Source organism: Lithobates pipiens, unplaced genomic scaffold, assembly GCF_037356315.1.
Source record: "Lithobates pipiens isolate NorthernLeopardFrog02 unplaced genomic scaffold, aLitPip1_a1.2 Scaffold_8, whole genome shotgun sequence".
Classification (NCBI taxonomy): Eukaryota; Metazoa; Chordata; class Amphibia; order Anura; family Ranidae; genus Lithobates; species Lithobates pipiens.
Window position 1 is genome coordinate 542764094 of NW_027507903.1, and position 23696 is coordinate 542787789.

At 43.5% G+C, this 23696-nt stretch overlaps 1 protein-coding gene across 1 annotated transcript in view; it reads right to left on the reverse strand.

Annotated features, from left to right (window-relative positions):
* LOC143960814 (zinc metalloproteinase-disintegrin-like VLAIP-B) overlaps positions 1 to 18871 on the reverse strand; it is a 109104-nt gene extending 90233 nt beyond the window's left edge. The window contains exons 1-2 of the mRNA XM_077469736.1: positions 18712 to 18871; positions 4153 to 4235 (exon numbers count right to left, since the gene is read on the reverse strand). Of these exons, the coding sequence (XP_077325862.1) occupies positions 4153 to 4235; positions 18712 to 18763 (135 nt within the window). The 5' untranslated portion in view covers positions 18764 to 18871. The remainder of the gene's footprint in view (positions 1 to 4152; positions 4236 to 18711) is intronic.
* Between the last annotated feature and the right edge of the window lie 4825 nt (positions 18872 to 23696).

The following is a 23696-nucleotide window of genomic DNA, read 5'->3' on the forward strand; positions in this document are numbered from 1 at the left end:
AAAAGCCGCGCCTCCTCCTTCGCCTGTGATAGGCGGAACACTGAATTTCCCAGCAGCCTGTGTTCCGCCTATCACTGACGTCGTATCATCCTCGTCCGTAGTACGAGGATGATACGATGTCCGTGATAGGCGGAACACAGGCTGCTGGGAAATTCAGTGTTCCGCCTATCACAGGCGAAGGCGGAGCCGGAGGCGCGGCTTTTGAATAGAATGGCCGCTGTCTGTCTGCTCGACACGCTGATCGAGCGGGCAGACAGCGATGACTCGAGTATAAGCCGAGGGGGGCACTTTCAGCCTCAAAAAAGAGGCTGAAAATCTCGGCTTATACTCGAGTATATACGGTAGGTTTTATAGTGCCAGCTCAGGGTGGTACATAGCGCCAGGTCAGGGCGGTACATAGCGCCAGGTCAGAGCGGTACACAGAGCCAGGTCAGGGCAGTGTATAGAGACAGGTTAGGTCTGCATGTAGTGACAGTGTGCATTGCTCAGTCACTTACAGCATGTCAGAAGATTCCTGGGCTGCTGTAGTCTCTCCAACATTTTCTTCTTTAGCTGGGGGGCGGCCTGTAGGAGTAGTGGAGGAGGCAGCCACACCCCAACCCCGCCCACCACCTCCGGTTGCCTCGGGAGATAGTGAACATCCGAGGGACAGCCTAACTTGACGAGATGACAGGGGGGAGTTACAGACAGCCTCCCCATACCGCTGGTCTTTATGCTGATCCAATCAATGTTTTTACAAATCTGCAATGACAGGGGAAGTGCAGGGGCCCCAGATACACCTGGGGTCCCTGGGCAGTGCCTGACACCCCCCACCCCCCAAGTGTGTAACCCGGGGCAGTCCACTGATGTTGAGCCTCTATAGTTGAAAGAACTAAAAATCCAGTGAATGAAATGGGTGGGCCAGGGACAGTGAGGCAAGCTTAGATGATACTGGGTGTCCCCACTCAGGAAATGAGATGGGTTCTATCTGACTTGCCACAGCTTCTAATGCATACAGTGAGAAGCTCACAGTGTACAATGAAATCAGAATAAGCCATTTCAGTGAATTCTGGTGAGGGACAGCAGGGGAGATTGCAGAACCAACATCACTTGTGTTGGTACGACCATCTGTTAGCTTTTCTCATTCAACTCGCTGGATTGAACGAAAAAAAAAAATATATACCAGTGTGTATCCAGCATTTGCAGTCAGTAACACATCGAGTGAAAGAAAGGCTAAAGTAGACTCGCCACCTGCTCAGAATCCCATCTTAAACACTAATGTTTACCGTGCTACCAGAGTGTCATTCATGAATTATCCAGAACAATAGAGGGATCAGGGATCTCCAAAAGAAAGGGGCATTATTAAGAAAAAAACTCTAACATCTCCCCACTCAAGCTCAAATAGAGGATTCTATATAGTGTATCTGTAGCGGTACCCTCGTAAGGGCTGCTGAGTTGATTATAGAAATCCACCAATCACCCTGCTGCCAATCTCGCACGCACCATGTAAAGACATTAAAACAGTCAATAATTTGGTTTTATTGCTCTTTACTGATGGGAAATAACTTGGATGAAAATAAGGGAAGTATGAGATGCCCATATAGGTTTTGTATATTAAAGGGTATCATCCATGGCCTTGGCCTAGTATATGGATTTTCCCTGTAGAATCCTCACTGTAGACTATTGCTTCTTCTGTTGCTTGGCATATCTGACTGAAGATTTACTACTCACTGCTTCCAGTTGGAACAAGAAGAATCACTCTGAATAATTCCCCTCCAGACTGATGTGGTTTTCCTGTTACATATCAGAGAGCCAAAAGCCTATACCGCCAATTTTCCATGGCTCAGAGAATCAGTCTCACAGTCTCTGGAAGTTGCTACCAATGTGCACTCACAGGACCTCCCCTCCTGATGACGTGGCACATGGCATAAGATAGAACTACTGTTCCCAGCCTGTTCACTTCGGTTCATGCTGGGCTCCCCAGCCACACAGCATGCTACACTGCTCTCCCCAGATTTTACCTCTTCTTTACGTGACACTGACCTTCTCCTTTGGTTCAAAGTCCTGTGTTCCCCAGTCACAGAACACCGATCTACTTCTGCCACTTTACCGCTACTTCTTCTACTTGATCTTCTCTAGCATGCACGTCTTGTGTTCTCTGGTCACAGAAACTTGATATTTTCTCATGGCGATGAAGATCTTTCCCTAGGACTCCTTCCGAGCAGCTCCTCCATTCCTCCTCCGCATGCGGCGCATCCCCACGTGGGGCCGCCTGGTACAGCACCTCAGCACTCCATGCTGTCTTTCCTATGCTCCACAACCCCTCCCCGGCTTATATGGGAGGCCTGCCCCCTGCCAACAAAAGTTAATGACTGGTCAGGGCTCCTCAAATGAGCTGCCTGCCACTCAGGTCTCAAGTCCAACCTCCTTTCCAGAACAATCCTTGTGAAAGCAGGGGAGGATCTCTGAGCCAGAGTACAGGTGGCCACACCCCCCACTATACTAACACTCCCATTCCCAGATCAAAACACACAGGCCTGTCTTAATTTACCTGCACCTGAGCCCTGCAGCTAGAAAAATGCTACTTTAGCACCTACCTTTAGATAGAGGGTGCTACATATCCATGGATTCCAGATCCTCTCAAATCTCTATTTGCTATTTGTATATATCTCAACCATAGCACAGTAAAGCTTTCTTAGAACAGTTACAGTTACTCACATGTCTCATTATATCACATACCGTATATACTCGAGTATAGGCCGACCCGAATATAAGCCGAGGCCCCCAATTTACCCCCAAAAAAACTGGCAAACTTATTGACTCGTGTATAAGCCGAGGGTGAGACATGCCTGTCCATCCCTGTGTGTGTGTCCGTCCATCCCTGTGTGTCCGTCCATCCCTGTGTGTCCGTCCATCCCTGTGTGTCCGTCCATCCATCCCTGTGTGTGTGTGTGTCCATCCATCCATCCATCCCTGTGTGTGTGTGTCTCCATCCATCCATCCATCCATCCCTGTGTGTGTGTGTCTCCATCCATCCATCCATCCCTGTGTGTGTCTCCATCCATCCACCCATCCCTGTGTGTGTGTGTATCCGTGTGTGTGTGTGTGTGTGTGTGTGTGTGTGTGTGTGTGTGTGTGTGTGTGTGTGTGTGTCCAGCCTACCTTTGTCCCGAGCCTCCGTCCCGTGCCTTGCCTCCTTGCCTCCGTTCCGTCCCGTGCCGTGCCGTCGTGTCGTGCCTTGCCTTGCCCCCGTCCCGTCCCGTCCCGTGCCGTGCCGTGCCGTGCCGTGCCTTGCCTTGCCTTGCCTTGCCTCCGTCCCGTGCCCTCTTCGGCGGCCATTGTAAAATTCAAAAGCCGCGCCTCCTCCTTCGCCTGTGATAGGCGGAACACTGAATTTCCCAGCAGCCTGTGTTCCGCCTATCACTGACGTCGTATCATCCTCGTCCGTAGTACGAGGATGATACGATGTCCGTGATAGGCGGAACACAGGCTGCTGGGAAATTCAGTGTTCCGCCTATCACAGGCGAAGGCGGAGCCGGAGGCGCGGCTTTTGAATAGAATGGCCGCTGTCTGTCTGCTCGACGCGCTGATCGAGCGGGCAGACAGCGATGACTCGAGTATAAGCCGAGGGGGGCACTTTCAGCCTCAAAAAAGAGGCTGAAAATCTCGGCTTATACTCGAGTATATACGGTATTCCAAAAATGTGTGGATTATTCTGCATTTCAGGACAGTGGGCTGAGCCATCCAAAAACGTTATGCCCCTTTTGGCAGATGCAAGTGCAGAACCACCGGAGTATCAGATAAATAGGGCCTAATATAAAACCATTTATTACAAAGGGCATACAGAGGTTGCAGGCTTTTTGACCTTTATCAAAGCAGTGCATGGAAACAATGGCATCTATGGAGTAGGGCTTTGGACCCAATGACACAAGCTGTATGGTTACACTGCATATATTCCAATGTATCAGTACCTTGGTTTCCAGAAGTGAAATCCTGGGCCTAGATTTTCAAGCAAAATCAGCTTATCGTATCAGTGGCAAAGTTGATATATATAGTTGATATATATCAATTTAGAGGTTTATTTCTAATGTAACACAAGACAGATCAGAGTACAATGTTTAACAAGAAACCGATGCAGATCTATCAGAGCATAATTATGTAGGTACATCTTACCTCTGTGTCCCTCTTGTGCCAAGAATGGATTTTCTCTGGAAAGACAACTTCATAATTCAGCCCCCTTGGGAGTCCATGTATTGCTAAGGAAGAAAAAAAAACCCAAAACATTAGTTTCTGACCATGAGCTTCATTAGTCAGAATAAGCCGAAAAGCCAGAAAAAAAAAAGGGGAATATGATGAAAACAGGGAGGAGTAGGAAAACGTTGTAACTTTGCTTGCTTGCATCTTATACCTGCAGAAGTCAAAGCTCTGTCACTTACTCCCTCTTCATGCCATTCCACAATAAAATGCATCAGCAGTCTGCATTGTGTGATAATAAAGAGAAGTTCCAAAACTGCAAGCTGTAGCTCATCTCTATATTTTTACATCACACACCCATATTGGGGGACCCCTGGCTGTGTATGTAGCACCCTAGGGTTTAGTCAGGGTTGCGCCTCACAAATGTACTTGCCAAGAGTAATCATCTTGGGTCGATTGATAGTGATCTATTGATTTCTCCCCAAGTATGGCCTTGTTGCACTTTTCTCTTCTACCACTACGTGGCCGGGAACATGGTGGTACTAGATATGAGAAGGGCAACCCAAGGTCAGGTTATGGGTATCTCAGTCAATAGGTAGGGGCTTTCTTTAATCCCTTGGCCTGCTGGGAGGACCTACATATTTAGGTGAGGTCAGGTGATCGATGTTCGGTGCCACCTGTACAGCTGTCTTGGTGGATGTGTGTCAAAAGCCCTGGGCTGCTAGGCCAGAGATTGGGCCAACCCGGGGGCATCTGGCTGCCAGGCTGTGTGAGGGCCTATCCAGAAGTAAGAGGGCATCACAGGGTTGGGATTGTGGCTTGCAGTCCAACCAAAAGTGACTGTTCTGCCGGCCATAGAACCTGTCAGTGGTTGGAGGTAGAAGGGAAGCTGACAAACACTGTAGCTGCTGACTTTTAATAAGCGCACTTACCTGTCCAGGGTGCCCACCAGTGGCGTAACTAGAACCTTCAGGGCCCTGATGCAAGAAACCATGAAGGGCCCCCCTGAACCCCAGCCAGGGCCCTTCCCTCCGAGTCCGGCGGGGGAACTCCAGGGCGTGGTCACAGGTATGACCTTTGTGAGCCCTGTAGTTCCACCACTGGTATCATTCATTTTTTTTTATAATTTTTTTTAAATTTTTAGGTGCCCCATTGGGGCACTGTCCCTAGGCAGGATGGGGTCCCCATCCCCAGAAGTTGATGAGGTACTTTTCTCCAGGGCAGATGAAGTTACTGCCCCCAGGTGAGAAGGGGTCCCTGTCCCCAGAGGAGGTGGGGGTCCCTGTCCCCACGTGAGGAGGGGTCCCTGTCCCCACGTGAGAAGGGGTCCCTGTCCCCAGGGGGAGATGGAGGGGGTATGTAATGGTGTGTGGGGGATGGGATCCTCTCACTCACCATGACCAAGCTGTAGGCCGCACACTCATCCATGTTGGCCTGGGATCCATCCAGTGTGCTGGACGGGTGATCAGCATATCTCCCAGAAAGACCTTTCATCATCTGTGTATGACGGGGGAGGAGGGGGGCTGGCAGACAAGCCTGCAGTGTCCTCCGGGGAGCCGGCTCTCATAGGGCTGAACTGCATCTGTGTGCTTAAAGTTTGTTTACCCGGGAGAAGTATGCAGTGCAGTGTGGTCCGGACTCGGGGGGGGGGGGGGGAACTCTGGCTGGGGAGAACAGACATCGGACTGAGCGGCAATGCATGGAGCAGGAGAGGGGTACTCTGAGGAGCCGGCTGAGGACACAGGTCATGCGGGGAATGTACAACTAAAGAGCAGCCAGTGCGATAGTCGAGCATGGAGCTCTGCTAGTCACCCTGCATCTCCAGCCACCCGTGTGCATGGTTCACTGGTACCCCTAGCTGCCTATGCTGCTGCCGGCCATATGTAGAGGGGGCTGCATGGGCCCCCTGCACCACAGGGCCCGGTTGCGGTTGCGACTGCTGCACCCCCTATAGTTACGCCCCTGGTGCCCACGATGTTGGCCCTCCAATTTAAGGGTGTTCTGGCTCTAACCCCCTTTCCCCCAAAAATACAAAAAGGACTTTCAAAAGAATTTCTTTTACATACAAGAAGAGTCTGGCTCCCAATGACTTTCACCATCTTTGTACCCGCTATGCCTCACAACCCACTACATATTGAAGGATGTCAGCTATCTTTGGCCTCGGGAGGTCCTCATTAGACTGGACAGGGCCGGAGACCTTGATACATGTAGGATCACATAAGAACCGGTAGGGTATATGCAGGTACCTTGTGGTTTATCAAGTGCCCTATAGATGTGCATGTTGCCTAAAGCCTCAGTAGGCATGGTTGCTACCTGGCCATGGTTTACTGCTAGGCCAGTAAAATTGGGGCATGTTACCAATGGTATTCATAGGAAAGAGTTCATAAACTGGTATTTTGTTTTCAAATTGAGCTAACTTTACTGCTTTCTTAATTTGAAAAAAGTGTCTTTTTTTTCCAAAGAAAATTTGTTTGTAAGACCACTGCGCAAATACGGTATGACAAAGTATTGCAACGACCACCTTTTTATTCTCTAGGGTATCTGAAAAAAATATATAATGTTTGGGGGTTCCAAGTAATTTTCAAGCAAAAAAAAAAAAATAATAATTTTAACTTGTAAACACCAAGAGTAAAAATCAGGCTTGGTCCTTATGTGGTTTAAGTTGTAATTTAACTTTCTTATATTTTGCGTTTCCTGGTTCCTCCCTCAATTTTCTAATAATTTTTTTCCATAAAAAATAAACAATCTGTTTTTATTACATACTTTGTTTCAACCCCAGCAGTGTCATCACTGGACATCCTTGCTTCTCTATGCAATACAGCAGATCATGACTGGTAGGAGGCCGTATATAGCTTCCTAAAAATATAACAGCACCCTGCCCTGATGTCAGTACAGTAGGCAGTAGTAGGCATTCCTAAGCAGACTGCATGTGGGCTGCCCTAGGCACATGAGATGCCAGGCCACTATGACTGAAAGAACTAAAATGCATTAAGTAAAAGGGAAAGGTCAGTGTCAGTGAGAAGCTCACAGTGTGCAGTGAAAGCAGAATAAGTCATTTCGTTACTGGAGAGGAGCCTGTACAACCGTGCAAAACTGTTCATCTCAGACAATTATATTGCTGGTTTTAGATAGAATGGGGAAGGATAAAGCCCTCTCAAATTTTCAACTAATGAACTTCCTTTCTTTTTAATAAGAGTCAGACAGAACAACATGTGAAGGGAAAATCATTCAATTCCTGTCTAGACTTAGACAGAACAAGCAAGAGGAAATCCCTCAACCTTTTTTGCAGTGGTTCCCTTCAGAACTACCAGCTAATTCAGGCAACATTAACAACATGGGTGACAAATTCCAATAGTGCTTTAAAAACCTTACACTATCTCTCACATGCAACCCCCCCCCCATCTTCTGGGACACGTCACAGGTCCAAGAGGACTACAGGATGACTCACAAGGCGCAGCACAGCTTGCGCATGTGCAGTAGGAAACTGGCTGTGAAGCCGCTAGGCTTCACTTCCTGTTTCCCTTACTTGAGATGCCAGCGACTGCACCCAAAGCCAATTGAAGAATTGGCTCAGGTGAGGACATTGCTGGATCCCTGGACAGGTAAGTGTCTGTGCTGAGAACTAGTCATAAATGGGATAACTTCCTGCACAGTGCTGGATCCCCTGGAGTTTAGCCTTTACTTTTAAGTTCATCCAAAAAAGGTATGGGCGGATATGACTATTTCTATATATTAAGTAAAATGCTGAGTAATATGTATTTATATCCAGGAAATAACTAAAGCACTTTGAGCTGACTCAAGCTATATGCATTTGTAGAATATGATTTTGCAATGATTCTTGATCAATGATCACAGTGAAAAACATTTTTCGGGTGCAACAAAATCCAGATTTTTTACTGAATTTCTACCACATAGTTCACTTGCATATCTGTGTGCACAAGACTAAGACGCATCTGACATAGGTCATCATGGAAGCTCCCAATAATAAAGCACCATGAATAGACAGTCTTAGAAATATACATATAATATGTCTCTGTACTTCTCCTCAAACATAATTGACGAAGCTTCTTGCACTGGAACCCTCCTTAAAGTAGAACTTCACTCAAAAAGTGAAATACAGTAGTGCTTGTTTGCTTCCTCCCTCCAGCCTGTAATTGAGTTCCAGTTTTTTGGGGGGAAAGGAAGTACTGATTTTTATATGTGCCCACTCCTTGGCTAGGCAATGATGGCCTGCCTCACCCCCTCCCCTTACGTAGCCTCCTGGGAGATGTCACATGCCCTAGGAGGCTGCAGTACCATTCACAGTGTGCCATGTGGGCTTGTGCATGAATAGTGGGGACCTATATCCAAGATGGTAGCACTAGAGATCCGAAGCAAGAAGAACAGAAGAACTGGCTGTGAGAAGACAGCATTGGACTCCAGGCACTGTTAAGTACCTGATGTTTAAAACTCAGCAGCTGCAGTATAAAAAACAAAACAAAAAACCTGAAGTTCCTCTTTAACCAATTGATGCCGACCGTACACAAATATGGGCTGTTTTTTTTTCCATGGGGCTGCATATTTGCATATATCGCTTTGTGCTGGGAGCACAACGCATACTGTACTCAGCACAGAGACCAGGGTCTCAGCGGGAGCCCAGTACTAATGATTGGGACCTGGATCTCCTGATTCCGGGTCACCTGATTGCTTTGATATCCTCCAATTGGTTATCACAGTGGTCAGTCACTGTGAAGCCCATCCCCATGTTTTCCTTCTCTGTGAATGGAGGAAATAGATACTTATTCTCTCTCTCGCTCCCTCTAAATAAATAGTGTGTGTAAAAATAAATAACAATAAAAAAAAAAAATTAAAAGATACCTAGATCACGGTTTGATCTAGGTCAGTGCAAAAGGTCAGGATCAGTATTTTTTCTTTTACAGATTTTTTTTTTTAAGTTAGTATCAGTGTCAGTGTATTTAAGGTAGGATAGAAAAAAAAATAAGGGAAAATGCGCGCCATTGTTTTTGGGCTGTACTACGGGTACAAACAACAACTAACCTAACAGCATACACATATGTGGTATTTCTGCGATCGTCAGGAGCAGGAGAATTGAATTTGAGGTGTTCTTTGGTGGTAGTTGCAAGAAATGTACAGCTAAATAAAATATTTTTTTACGGTTTTGACCCAGTTTACCTTTGATAATAAAAAAAAAATAAAAATTATCAGGGAGATATCCATTACCATTTTCCACCAAATGAAAGCCCAATTTGTCCTAAAAAAAACAAGGTATAATCCACCTGGATGCACAAAGTAGTTTTGATGATATTTACGGTTTTACTAACACATGTCAAAGTTGCAAAATTGTGCTTAGGCATTTAGATTTGTTTTACACTTATGCCCCATACACACAATCGGAAATTCCGCCAGCAAAAGTCTGATGTGAGCTTTTGGTCGGAAATTCCAACCGCATGCATGCTCTATCAGACATTTGCTGGCGGAATTTTCGCCAGCAAAAGATTGAGAGCAGGTTCTCTATTTTTCCGACGGAAAAAGTTCTGATCATCTGTAGCAATTATGCCGTGCAAAATTCCTACACATGCTCGGAAACAATTTGACGCATGCTCGGAAGCACTGAACTTAATATTCTCGGCTCATCGTAGTGTACGCCACCACGTTCTTGACGGTAGAAAGTTAAGAGAACTTGTGTGACCGTGTGTATGCAAGCCAAGCTTGAGTGGAATTCTGTTAGAAAAACCATCCAAGATTTTTCAGACAGAAAATCCGATCGTGTGTATGTGACATTAGGTTAGGAGTTAAATACTCTATTACCCAAATCAAGCTTTCCAATATCTCTCCAAATGTTGGATTTAAACCCCCCCACCAGAGAACTAGCCAACTGCCTAGAAAAAGTTATACACCAAGGTGAATCATAATGACCAATCAGGATTTATCACTACAGCCTCTTTCATATAGGAGCATTCCTTTCTGTCGTATCTGGGGATCCTAGACCGAGTTGGATCAGAATGGAAACAATTGTTACATGTGTGACATTTGTGTGCATTCTGTTTTTTCCTGATGGACCGGGGGGCTTTCACACTGGGGCCATGCGTTAGCAGGACACTAAAAAAAGTTTTGCAAGCAGCATCTTTGAGGCGCTGTAGGAGCGGTGTAAACACCGCTCCTACAGTGCCCCTGCCCACTGAAATAAATGGGCAGCGCTGCTGAAGTGCCGGCAAAGTGCAGCGCTTTGCAGGCACTTTTAACCCTTTTTCGGCCATTAGCGGGGGTTAAAAGCATCTCGCTAGTGGACAAAAGCACCGCAAAAAGGCAGAAAAGCGCCACTAAAGATTACAGCGCATGCCCCCAATGCTCCAGTGTGAAAGTAGCCTAAGGCTGTTTTCACACTGAGGCACTTTCCAGGAGCTAAAGTGCTACAAATAGCGCCCTGAAACAGCCGCAGCTGTGTCTCCAGTGTGAAACCCCCGGGGGCTTTCATACTGGAGCTGTGCGCTTGCAGGGTGGTCAAAAAAGTCCTGCAAGCCGCATCTTTGAAGCGCTGTAGGAGCGGTGTATTTACCGCTTCTAAAGCGCCCCTTCCCATTGAAAACAATGGCGCAGTGCTGCTTTGCGCGCGGTTTTAACCCTTTTTCAGCTGCTAGCGGGGGGTTAAAACTGCCCCGTTAACGGCCGCATAGCGCCACTAAAATGACGGTAAATCGCTGCTAAATATAGCAGCGCATTACCACCAGCGCCCACAATGCCCCAGTGTGAAGGTAGCCTTAGACTGACCACAGAAACAAAAGGAAGTTAGTAACAATTCTCTGTATCCAAAATCATTGTAATGTTATATCACTGCAAGTCATATCACCCACTCCTGTGCATGAATCATAATTTCTGCCTGGCACAGTCATCCTGATGATATTGCTCCATAGATGGTAAAAAGTGCCAAAGGGAAAGAAAACAAGCACATATCTTAGGAACTACCCAGACTATGCAGCGATTGAGCAATGTCCTTTCAAGGAACTTACTTTACGTAGAAGCTACCATATCTTCCCCCACCATGAAAACCACGATATAAACCAAAGGGATCTCAGAAGTCTCAGAACAGCCAACACTGTCAAGTAATGTTAAGACCCCTTTCACACTGGGCCTAAGCATCTGAAAACCGCCTTCCATTCATTTAAGTGGCACTTTTCACACTGGGGCGGTGCGCTCGCGGGACATTTCCGAAAAGTCCTGCAAGCAGCATCTTTGAGGTGGGTTGGAAGCACTGTATTTAGCGCTCCCAAAACGCCCTGCCCATTGGAATGAATAGGCAGCGCTTCTGAAGCGGGGCAACACGGTAGTTTTTAACCCCTTCTTTGGCGTTAAAAGCGCACTGCTAGCGTCCGAAAGCTCCGCTAAAACAAGCGCCGCTTTACCGTGAATGCAGCCATGGCCCCAGTGTGAAAGGGGTCTAATGGACACTGTGCTGCTGACCTTACACATCTAAAATGTACACCTTTATAAAAAGCACCAAGGAACTCCAACCAAGAAATGATAAAATACTACCTATCCTAGCAAACAAGGCTTCAGCCATTCACAAATAATCCTTAATTCAAAAAACACACAGCAAGATAAAAATAACTATCCCATTTAAAAAGAGAAAATAACAAAACCAGATTTTGATGTAATATTAAATTTTAACCACTTGTTTACTGGGCACTTAAACCCCCCTCCTGTCCAGACCAATTTTCAGCTTTCAGAGCTGATGCATTTTGAATAACAATTGTGCGGTCATACAACACTGTACCCAAATGACATTTTTATCATTTTTTCCCCACAAATAGAGCTTTCTTTTGGTGGTATTAGATCACCTTTGCAGTTTTTATTTTTTGTTAAAAAAAAATAAAAAAATTGAAGAAGACTGACTTTTATATTTTGTCATAAAATTTTGCAAACGGGTAATTTTTCTCCTTCATTGATGTGCGCTGATGAGGCGGCAGTGATGGGCACTGATTGGCACCACTGGTGAGCATTGATAGGTGTAACTTGTGGGAATTGATTGGTGGCACTGGTGGACACTGGCAGGAGGCAACAGGTGGCACTGGCTGGGGGTACTGATTGGCACAGATGAGGTGCCTGTGTTCCTTCCTCTGCCCCTTTTGTCCAGCCTATGAATGAACAGCACAGTGATGAGCTCATCTCTGTCACTCAAAAAAAAAAAAATCCCCAAAAAAATAAATGCATTTTGCGCAGTTGTGGCATGGCCCCATTCACTTGAATGGGTTGCATTTAGTGGGGCTACTGTCTGCTGAAGCCAACAGGAGAATCATTTTTGCTGTGGCTGCAGGGAAAAACCATCATGGTCATGACATGTGTACAACACCCATCTGGTTGCATTTGCAGCTTAAGGGGAGCGGTTGGGGGGGGGGGTAAAAATGTGGCTTAACCAAGTGTTTTTACCACCCCCCAATGGCAAATATATGCCCTAAGTCAGGGAAAATGCAAAATGTTTGAGTGGTCACCAGAATAGGAAGAGTAGGGAAGTCTTCCAAGAGGGAACAAATGTTCCTGTGACAACTCTGAGGGGGATTTCCAATGCTTTTCGCTCACATATTTTCTCACACTTTCTGTTGTATATACAAAACAGATTTGAAGGATAGCCTCTCCATTGGCTACAGATGGCAAAAAAACAAAAAAACAAAAAACACACACACACACACACACACCCCTCACCCCTTTCCTACTATCTAAAATGAAAAAAGAAGTTTTGGCTTTACATGCACTTCAATACCTACAATGTCACTAGATGTGTGACAAACTGAACAAATATACCAAGTGTAATATAAGACAAAAATAGAAATTGCTATTAATGAGTAAAACACAAAAATTGCAAAAAAACTATCATACAATTTACTTCCCAATCATATTTCGTCACAAAAGACATGAAAACCTTTTCGCTGAATTATTGGTGTTTTCAAACTGATTCCAGCTTGTTAGGATCCCAGTGCTTGTAAAGTCATGACATTGTTTTTACCTTAATGCATTCCCTGCATTAACCACTTGCCCCCCTTTGTGATAATTTTTTTTTTTTTTTTTAACAGCACTGAGTTATTCTGACAATTGCACAGTCATACAACACTGTACCCAAATGAGATGTATAACACATAGAGCTCTCTTTTGGTGGTATTCAAATACCTCTGTGTTTTTTTATTTTTTGCATTATAAACTAAAAAGAAAAAAAAATGAAAATGTTGATAAAAAAAACAATATATTTTCCTTTTCTGCTATAAAAGATATAAAATAAAAACAAAAAAAACCCACTTCTTCATGAATTTCTGCCAATATGTATTCTGCTACACATTTTTGGGAAAAAATCCCAATAAGCGTATATGGATTGGTTTGCACAAAACGTATAATGACTACAATCTATGATATATTTACTGGAATTTTTATTTATTTATTTTTACTAGTAATCAGTGACTTATAGTAGGGACTGTGACACTAATACAGTGATCAGTGCTAAACATATGCACTGTCACTGTACTAATGACACTATTTTAACCACTTAAGGACCGCCGCATGTAATTCTACATCGGCAGAATGGCATGTACAGGCACAAGCACGTACCCGTACGTGCTTGCCTTCCAGCGGATGAGGGGACCCCCTCCCGTTGGCTGCGGCGGTCCGTTTCGCTTCAGGAGTGATCCGGGATGAGGGGATGGCCGTTGGTTTCTGGCCATCCCCTTTTGATCGCTCCTGGCGAATGAGAAGCTAGTGTAAACACAGGCAGGAGGAAGTGATGTCATTCTCCTCGGGGCGGTCTTTTTGACCGGACTGCGAGGAGAGGACATAGTAAGTGCACCAACACTACGCTGACACGTAGGTACACATAGGCACACAAATCACCCCCCGATCCCCCCCCCTCCCAGTCACAGTGTCACTGATTGCAGTGATCATTTATTTACTGATCGCTGCATTTAGTGTCAGTTGTGACAGTAAAAAGTGTTAGGGCAGTTAGTGTTAGGTCCAGGGTAGCCCCCTACCCCCCAATAAAGGTTTAACCCCTTGATTGCCCCTAGAGTTAACCCTTTCACCCCCTTTTGCCAGTGTCACTAAGCAATCTTTTCTGATCGCTGCATTAGTGTCACTGGTGCCGCTAGGTAGCTAGTTATTTTTTTAGGTTCACCGCCAGGTTTTTATAGCATTAGGTACCCCATATACTATCCAATAGCGGTTTTAACCCCCTGATTGCCCCTAGAGTTAACCCTTTCACCAGAGATCACCGCATAAGTGTCACTGGTGACGCTGGTTAGCCAGTTAGTTATTTAGGTTCCCCGTCAGGTTTTTATATAGCGTCCGGGACCCCCATATACTACCTAATAAAGGTTTTAACCCCCTGATTGCCCCTAGTTAACCCTTTCACCAGTGATCACCGTATACGTGTTACGGGTGACTCTGGTTAGTTAGTTTGCTTCTTATAGCATCAGGGCACCCACCATTTATTACCCAATAAAGGTTTAACCCCCTGATCGCTCGGTGGGTGGTATCAATTAGGTTTTAGGGTCAGGGTCTGCGTCGCCCCAGGCAGCGCTAGGTTAGTGCCAGTACCGCTAACACCCACATGCAAATCATACACCTCCCGTAGTGGTATAGAATCTGAACAGATCAATATCTGATCTGATCAGATCTATACTAGCGTCCCCAGCAGTTTAGGGTGCCAAAAAAACGCATTGTTAACGGGATCAGCCCAGATGCCTGCTAGCACCTGCAGTATCGATCGATCACTGTCACTTACAAAATACTAAACACATAACTGCAGCGATCACAGAGTCAGGCCTGATCCCTGCGATCGCTAACAGTTTTTTTTAGTAGCGTTTTATACTTTAATCCTGAAGGCGGTGCTTGGTTTTCGGGGTCCCATACGTGGCTAGGCTCCCAAAAAGTCCCCCACATGTGGTATCCCCGTACTCGGGAGAAGCAGCAGAATTTATTTTGGGGTGTAATTTCACTTATGCCCATAGCATGTGTGAGCAATATATCATTTAGTGACAACTTTGTGCAAAAAAAAAAAGTTTGTAATATTCCCGCAACTTGTGGCAAAATATAAAATATTCCATGGACTCAACATGCCTCTCAGTAAATAGCTTGGGGTGTCTACTTTCCAAAATGGGGTCATGGGGGGGGGGGGGGTTGTGCTATTTTGGCATTTTATGGCCTTCGAAACTGTGATAGGTAGTGAGGAGTGAAATCAAAAATTTGCACCCTTAGAAATCCTGAAGGCAGTGATTGGTTTTCGGGGTCGCGTACATGGCTAGGCTCCCAAAAAGTCCAACACATGTGGTATCCCCGTACTCAGGAGAAGCAGCAGAATATATTTTGGTGTGCACTTCCACATATAACTATGGCTGTGTGAGCAATATATCATTTAGTGACAACTTTTTGTAAACTTTTTTTTTTTGTGTCATTATTCAATCACATGGGACAAAAAAAAAAATTCAATGGGCTCAACATGCCCCTCAGCAATTTCCTTGGGGTGTCTACTTTCCAAAATGGGGTCATTTGGGGGGGTTTGTACTGCCCTGCCATTTTAGCACCTCAAGAAATGAGATAGGCAGTCATAAATTAAAAGCTGTGTAAATTCCAGAAAATTTACTCTAGTTTGTAGACGCTATAACTTTTGCGCAAACCAATAAATATACGCTTATTGACATTTTTTTACTAAAGACATGTGGCTGAATACATTTTGGCCTAAATGTATGACTAAAATTTAGTTTATTTGATTTTTCTTATAACAAAAAGTAGAAAATATTTATTTTTTCAAAATTTTCACTCTTTTTCCTTTATATCGTAAAAAATAAAAATCGCAGAGGCAATCAAATACCATCAAAAGAAAGCTCTATTTGTGGGAAGAAAAGGACTCAAATTTAGTTTGGGTACAACATTTCATGACCGCGCAATTACCAGTTAAAGCAGTGCAGTGCGAAATTGTAAAAAGACCTCTGGTCCTTAGGCTGACAATTGGTCCGGGGCTGAAGTGGTTAAAAAAAACAAAAAAAAAAACATTACAAATTTTCCTTTAAACTTTAATTCCAAATAATCTGAAATCTGCTTTTAAGATTTTGGAGTTTTCTGACAGTTTTTTATATTTTTTGGGGGGTTAGATCTCTGAAATTTAATTTCTCTATCTGTCTGATTTGCTATGCTAATCATGCTATGAGGGGGGTCTTCCTTTCCTTTCTGGATTTTCAATAGATTTTATCCTATAGATATAGAGAACACTCGGGAGGTGTTGGAACATGCAGAGCTGGGCGGAAACAGAGACAAAATTTCCAGGTAGACAGGAAGGGAGGCAGATTATTCCACACAGATCCTGCTGTTGGAGCTTCCAAAACATAGAAGCCAGGGGCTGACTTGGGCTGCCTTTACCTGTAACTAAAATATCAAAGCTTTACCATATTTTATTGAACAAGATGGTGGCTATACCCAATTACAGTATAATATTTAAAAAAAATGATTTGCAATTTAAGTGCTATTCTTAAGGCTCCATTTAAAATTGTTTGACTCTAAAGCTGATCCAACTTTAGAGTGCAAATTTGACACAAATTTGGATGGGTGCAACTTGGATACGACTTTGGCTTTGACCAGTAATCATGGACAACTGCTGCTTTGTATAGCATTCAGGTATTACTTTCATGCAACTTTTGAGGGTTAACATTAAAGTCTATAGCCCTCAAGTTGAAAGAAAATCGGACCAAAGTAGTGCATGAACTTGCTGCAACTTTAAGTTGCACATATATGAATGGTTACCATTGGAAAACAACTTGTCATGTGACTTTGATGTCCAAAGTTGCATGACAAGTCACACCAGTGTGAATGGAACCTTCAGCTAGGTTCACCCTAGAATGCGGGTAAGGGAAACCCACGATCAGTTGCGATCTGCAGCGGGTCATGGTGTCAATGTTTATCAACTCCAGTCCTCAAGTACCCCCAACAGGTCATGTTTTCAGGATTTCCATTATTTTGCACAGGTGATTTGATCAGTTTCACTGCCTTAGTAATGATTATGTTATTTGTTGTTTCTGATCTTGCAGAGTCTTTTGAATATTTCCTGTACGAAAACAATACATGTTAAACAAAAAAACATTGGTTCTGTTCCCATATGAGAAAAACGTTAACGTTTGTCCCTTCGGAAATTTTTGTTTGGAAGGTCGGAATGGGCTGTCGAAAGTTGTATACACACTATCAGAAAATCGTATGAAAGTTCCTCGGAAGAAAATGTTTGCCCGATTTTCTTTATAGTATGTTAATCTATACTCTTAATACAGTAAACCCTAACTTTTTTAAGGGTCCATATATCACCAGCTGTTGTGTTACAATGCAGCGGCTGGTGGCACAACTGCATAACAGCAGTGCCAATCCAATGCGATTGCCAGATTGTACTGTTCATTTTTTGTTTTTCAACAAATTTTAATGAAGTGTCACGCTGACATTTCACTAAGTTCTATTGGCCTATTGGTGGTGCGAGGCAGTGGATTGCCATATTTTTTTGACTGGGATTCTTGACTACTTTAGTCTTAAAAGGTTAATTTCAGTCTTTAGCAGAGGGTAATACATCTACACTTAGTTCATCAGGAACTGGCCAAGATTTGAACCGTTAATGGGCAGGCTGAATGTTCCAAGTCGATCAGCCTGCCGGATTCTCTTGTGATTATTGCTAGTGGCTGCTATAGCCACTAGCAATAATCACTGTCTTCTTCCGGGAGGGGCAGCAAGACAATTGCAGATTCTCCCATCAACACCCATGGCTGCAGGAAATACATTTGTACCATTTCTGGCCAGCCTAACACAGCTAAGCAAATGCTTTACTGCTCAGAAATGAATATATGACTAGCAACCTAAAGCCTAGTTTCAGCCCTTTAGTACCGGAAGCAGCTTCTTGTAATGGGACCCCCTCCTACCCCAGGCCCCATAACAGCCACATGGGCTTCTATTGCTACTGTCACACCACTGGATGTCATATTTGAAAAATCTCAAGCACAAAGAATATTTCCAGGGACAAACTCAGCTCTCCAGGTTTGGGTGTGTCAGAGGAATGAAATCCTGTTACTAAGACAAGTAGAAAATTGTAGCCTGCATACCTTGTTATCACACAATCCCAACGCCTGGAGGCTGCCCATTGATTGCTGTAATCTGATCTACTGCTAGAGAAACAAAGTCTATATGCACTTTCATTGCAAACAATACATGGACTTTAAAATTAACATTTACGCAATTCAAACACGGAAATACACTTATCAATTCACCCCAGACTATATTACGATGTCCCAGCAAGCCATTGACATTTTATCTTCTATTCACACATGACAGCTTTGTAAAAAGTTAATCTCTAGGGCTACATGGGTGATAAGATTCAACTACTTTATTGTTAAACTATGAATTCAGTGTGCTATAAATTAGGTTTCACCAACAAGCAGTCTATTTTTGCAGTAGCAAACAGAACAGATTTCCAATAGCTGCCTTCCACTATACAATAACTATAGGAGACCTTCCTATAGGGCAGTGCCCCAGACTCACCTAGCACCTGGCAGTGTGGCAGTGCCAAGAGGAGTAGTGCAGCCCAAAGCATGGTCTATGTTATGTTCCTGTGTTCACTCCTTGCAGAGAGAAAATGAGTTCTGTATATCATGCTGGGGATGTCTGGCTTTATAAAGACTCACATGAGCAAACAGGTTACACAAGTCTACAGATGAGGAGGCGGACGTTTCAACACACTTATCCCTGAGCCATTCCTCATTGTGTCTGCGCTCTTGTGGTGTCCTCTTCTATTTATTGTTTGTTTTGATTTGCATACATGTATGCCCTGTAATGTCTCAGTTGGATTGACTATATTGTCACTTGATTGAAAAGCACAGTGAACACACTGGGTGGATACACACTATGGGGTCTATTTATAAAAAAATAAAAAAATGACATATCATACCCATAATGTTTATAATATGTATGAAAAATCTGTTTCTATTCGTTGCCTTTGATGGGGCAGATGTAACATTCCCTAACATTCAATCTTAAGCAAAAAAGCCTTAAGAACATTCGATCCAACTAAGAAAATAACTTAACACTATGCACTAAAAACATTCAACCAGAAGTTAAATTCTGTCACAGCAACACTGTATCAATTCTGTATAGCACTTCACTCATTGCATTAATTAAAATGTTGGTCATGACCACAGGAATCTCCATACACTTTGTACAGAGTACAACATTTATTTTTTCTGGTGAAATGTTCTAAACCCTATAGTGTTAAGACTATTTTCTTGCCAAACAGGCCATAGACAAATGACATCCTCGGTTGGCAGTGGAATACCACGGTTATGGCTGCAGCAATATGCCATAACCCCAATACTGATTTTTTTTCCATCTGGCGATTCTCTAATCGATAAAAGTGGTCAGAGCAGCGGATTCACTGCTGGATCTCCCCCCTCCTCCTGCTGTTTCCCAGTGGTTGTTGGGCTTGCTTGGACGATCGGTTAGCCCGGGAACTGATCCGGCAGTTGCGGCAGCTGGCAACAGAGATGAGCGAAGGAAAGATGGCTTCCGCTCATCCCTATGGGCTAGGAGGACAGGAGCGATGTCATGACGCCACTTCCCATTCCGGCCGAATGTAAACAATGCCATTTTTTTAAAGCACTAGATTAGTGTTTTTTGGGGGGTTTATCCAATGCTTCACATTGTAGAGGAGAGATGTGGGGTCTTCTGGACCCCACATCTCTCCATGAAGAGGACCTCTCACTGCTTATTTCTATCACAAGGGATATTTACATTCCTTGCAATAGGAATAAAAGTGATAAAAAAAAAAGGGAAAGTGTAGTAATAAAAAGTAATAAAATAAATAAAAATGGTCTGGCCAGAGACGTGCACCTTTACACTGTCAGCAGCAGCAGCGGCCGGCGTAGCTGTTATACACACGCGATCGAATTTTAACTGCATTGTGAGTCATTTTCTTTTATATGAAATAAAAAGGTTATAAAACGGTTTTGCACTATAGATATACTTTTATCTCCTCCTTCATGTACCTAACCATGGAACACACTTGGAAGTGAAGGACAAACATTCCCCCAGCACATCAGTAGCAGAGTCCAAAAAGCAGCACAGTGGCTTATACTGTGGAGGCTCGGCTAACCCTCTGAGGGTGTTTTATCTGGTGAGCGCAAATATATTCTCACAGCACTGAGTGGCGCACCGGGGAGGAATGCCCTTAGTCTTCCTGCACTAGTCCCCTTATCCTACTACCAGCTCTAGAAATACTGCTACATGCGATTGTCTAGCAACTTCAGGATGCGATTTTGGATAAACTTTTTTGCATATTGAAGGACATTCTTCTTGTGTTTTCCGCACAATTATTCCACACTATTTTTTCTTGCACAAGAAGTTGCACGACACTTGTCTAAGATTGTTAATCAGCACTTTTCTTAGAGTATTTTTTGCACAATTGTAAAAAAAATGTTGTTGTTTATTTTTGTTTATCTGGTACCTGTGTGTATTTTAGCAGAAAACATATATACAGCATCACACAGTAATATACAGCGCCTTGCGAAAGTATTCGGCCCCCTTGAACTTTTCAACCTTTTGCCACATTTCAGGCTTCAAACATAAAGATATAACATTTTTATTTTTTGTGAAGAATCACCAACAAGTGGGACGCAATTGTGGAGTGGAACAAAATCTATTGGATATTTTAAACTTTTTTAGCAAATAAAAAACTGAAAAGTGGTGCGTGCAAAATTATTCAGCCCCTTTACTTTCAGTGCAGCAAACTCACTCCAGAAGTTCAGCGAGGATCTCTGAATGATCCAATGTTGTCCTAAATGACTGATGGTGATAAATAGAATCCACCTGTGTGTAATCAAGTCTCTGTATAAATGCACCTGCTCTGTAATAGTCTCAGGGTTCTGTTGAAAGCGCAGAGAGCATCATGAAGACCAAGGAACACACCAGGCAGGTCCGTAATACTCTTGTGGAGAAGTTTAAAGCCGGATTTGGATACAAAAAGATTTCCCAAGCTTTAAACATCCCAAGGAGCACTGTGCAAGCGATCATTTTGAAATGGAAGGAGTATCAGACCACTGCAAATCTACCAAGACCTGGCCGTCCCTCTAAACTTTCAGCTCAGACAAGGAGAAGACTGATCAGAGATGCAGCCAAGAGGCCCATGATCACTCTGGATGAACTGCAGAGAACTATAGCTGAGGTGGGAGAGTCTGTCCATAGGACAACAATCAGTCGTACACTGCACAAATCTGGCCTTTATGGAAGAGTGGCAAGAAGAAAGCCATTTCTCAAAGATATCCATAAAAAGTTTCGTCTAAAGTTTGCCACAAGTCACCTGGGAGACATACCAAACATGTGGAAGAAGGTGCTCTGGTCAGATGAAACCAAAATCAAACTTTTTGCCCACAATGCAAAATAATATGTTTGGCGTAAAAGCAACACAGCTCATCACCCTCAACGCACCATCCCCACTGTCAAACATGGTGGTGGCAGCATCATGGGTTGGGCCTGCTTTTCTTCAGCAGGGACAGGGAAGATGGTTAAAATTGAGGGGAAGATGGATGCAGTCAAATACAGGACCATTCTGGATGAAAACCTGTTGGAGTCTGCAAAAGACCTGAAACTGGGACGGAAATTTTTCTTCCAGCAAGACAATGATCCCAAACATACAGCAAAATCTACAAAGGAATGGTTCACAAATAAACGTATCCAGGTGTTAGAATGGCCAAGTCAAAGTCCAGACCTGAATCCAATCGAGAATCTGTGGAAAGAGCTGAAAACTTCACAAACGCTCTACATCCAACCTCACTGAGCTCAAGCTGTTTTGCAAGGAAGAATGGGCAAGAATTTCAGTCTCTCGATGTGCAAAACTTATAGAGACATACCCCAAGCGACTTGCAGCTGTAATCGCAGCAAAAGGTGGCTCTGCAAAGTATTAACGCAAGGGGGCCGAATAATTTTGCACGCCCCACTTTTCATTTTTTTATTAGTTAAAAAAGTTTCAAAAATCCAATAGATTTTGTTCCACTTCACAATTGTGTCCCACTTGTTGGTGATTCTTCACAAAAATAAAAATGTTATATCTTTATGTTTGAAGCCTGAAATGTGGCAAAAGGTTGAAAAGTTCACGGGGGCCGAATACTTTCGCAAGGCACTGTATATGGTAAACCAGCACCCACACTGATATAAGTAAATCAGCACCTACACTGGACATATTAGTAATATTTTTGCTAAACATGAACAGTTTTTCGAATAATTTTAAAAACACTCATTTGTACGCACTTAGATGCACATAAATAGGGTTTTAGCACCAAAGCTTAATTTTAATTTTCTAACTTCTTGCCCCCTCCTTTATGCAAAGGAGGAGGATCTTGGCATAGACAGCTTTAACCCTTTAAGAATTTGCTCAGGATTTTTTATTTTTTCCTGTTTGTAACAGTCACAGAATCAGTCCGTAGCGCAACTTTATTGATTTAGTCGTTTTAATCACAGAGACAAGCCTAAAACCTTCTAGCACAAGAGGAGATGAGTCATCAAGACCTATGATGAAAGGTACACCATTCCTAATGTGAAACACTGAGGTGGCTCGCTGATGTTTTGGGGATGTGTGAGCTACAAAAGCACAGGAAATTTGGTCAAAATTGATGGCAAGATGAATGCAGTATGTTATCAAAAAATACTGGAGAAATATTTGCATTCATCAGCCAGGAAGTTGCGCATGGGACGTACTAACATGACAATGATCCAAAGCACAAGGCCAAGTTGACCTGTCATTAGCTACAGCAGAATAAAGTGAAGGTTCTGGAATGGCCATCTCAGTCTCCTGACCTCAATATCATTGAGCCACTCTGGGGAGATTTCAAACATGCAGTTCATGCAAGACAGCCCAAGAAGTTACAGAAACTGGAGGCTTTTTTGCCAAGAGGAATGGGCAGCTTTACCATCTGAGAAGATAATGAGCCTCATCCACAAATACCACAAAAGACTTCAGGTTGTCATTGATGTTAAAGTGGGCAATACACGGTATTAGGAACTGGGGTATGTAAACTTTTGATCAGGGTAATTTGGGTAGTTTCTGTTGCCATTATGATTTAAAAAGAGTAAACACAGTTGATTGATAATAAATGGCTTCAGCCAAACACTAACCATAAGTGAAAGAAAAGTTTTTGTGTTATCATTCATATTCTCTGAAAAATGGCCAAGAAATCATAAATTATGCCAGGGTATGTAAACTTATGAGCACAACTGTACTCTAATAAGGTAACAAAATAAAATAAAATAAAACCATCTACCCTTAGAACCAATTCAACTCTTCTGGTGGAATGTTCTTACGGCTTTTTTTGTCTTAGGATCAAATGTTAGAGAAAATATTACATTCACACTGCTAAAACAATAGAAACTGATATTTTACACATTACAATTAAATTTATGGATACAGCGCCTTGAAAAAGTATTCATACACCTTGAAATTTTCCACATTTGCCATGTTACAACCAAAAGCGTAAATGTAT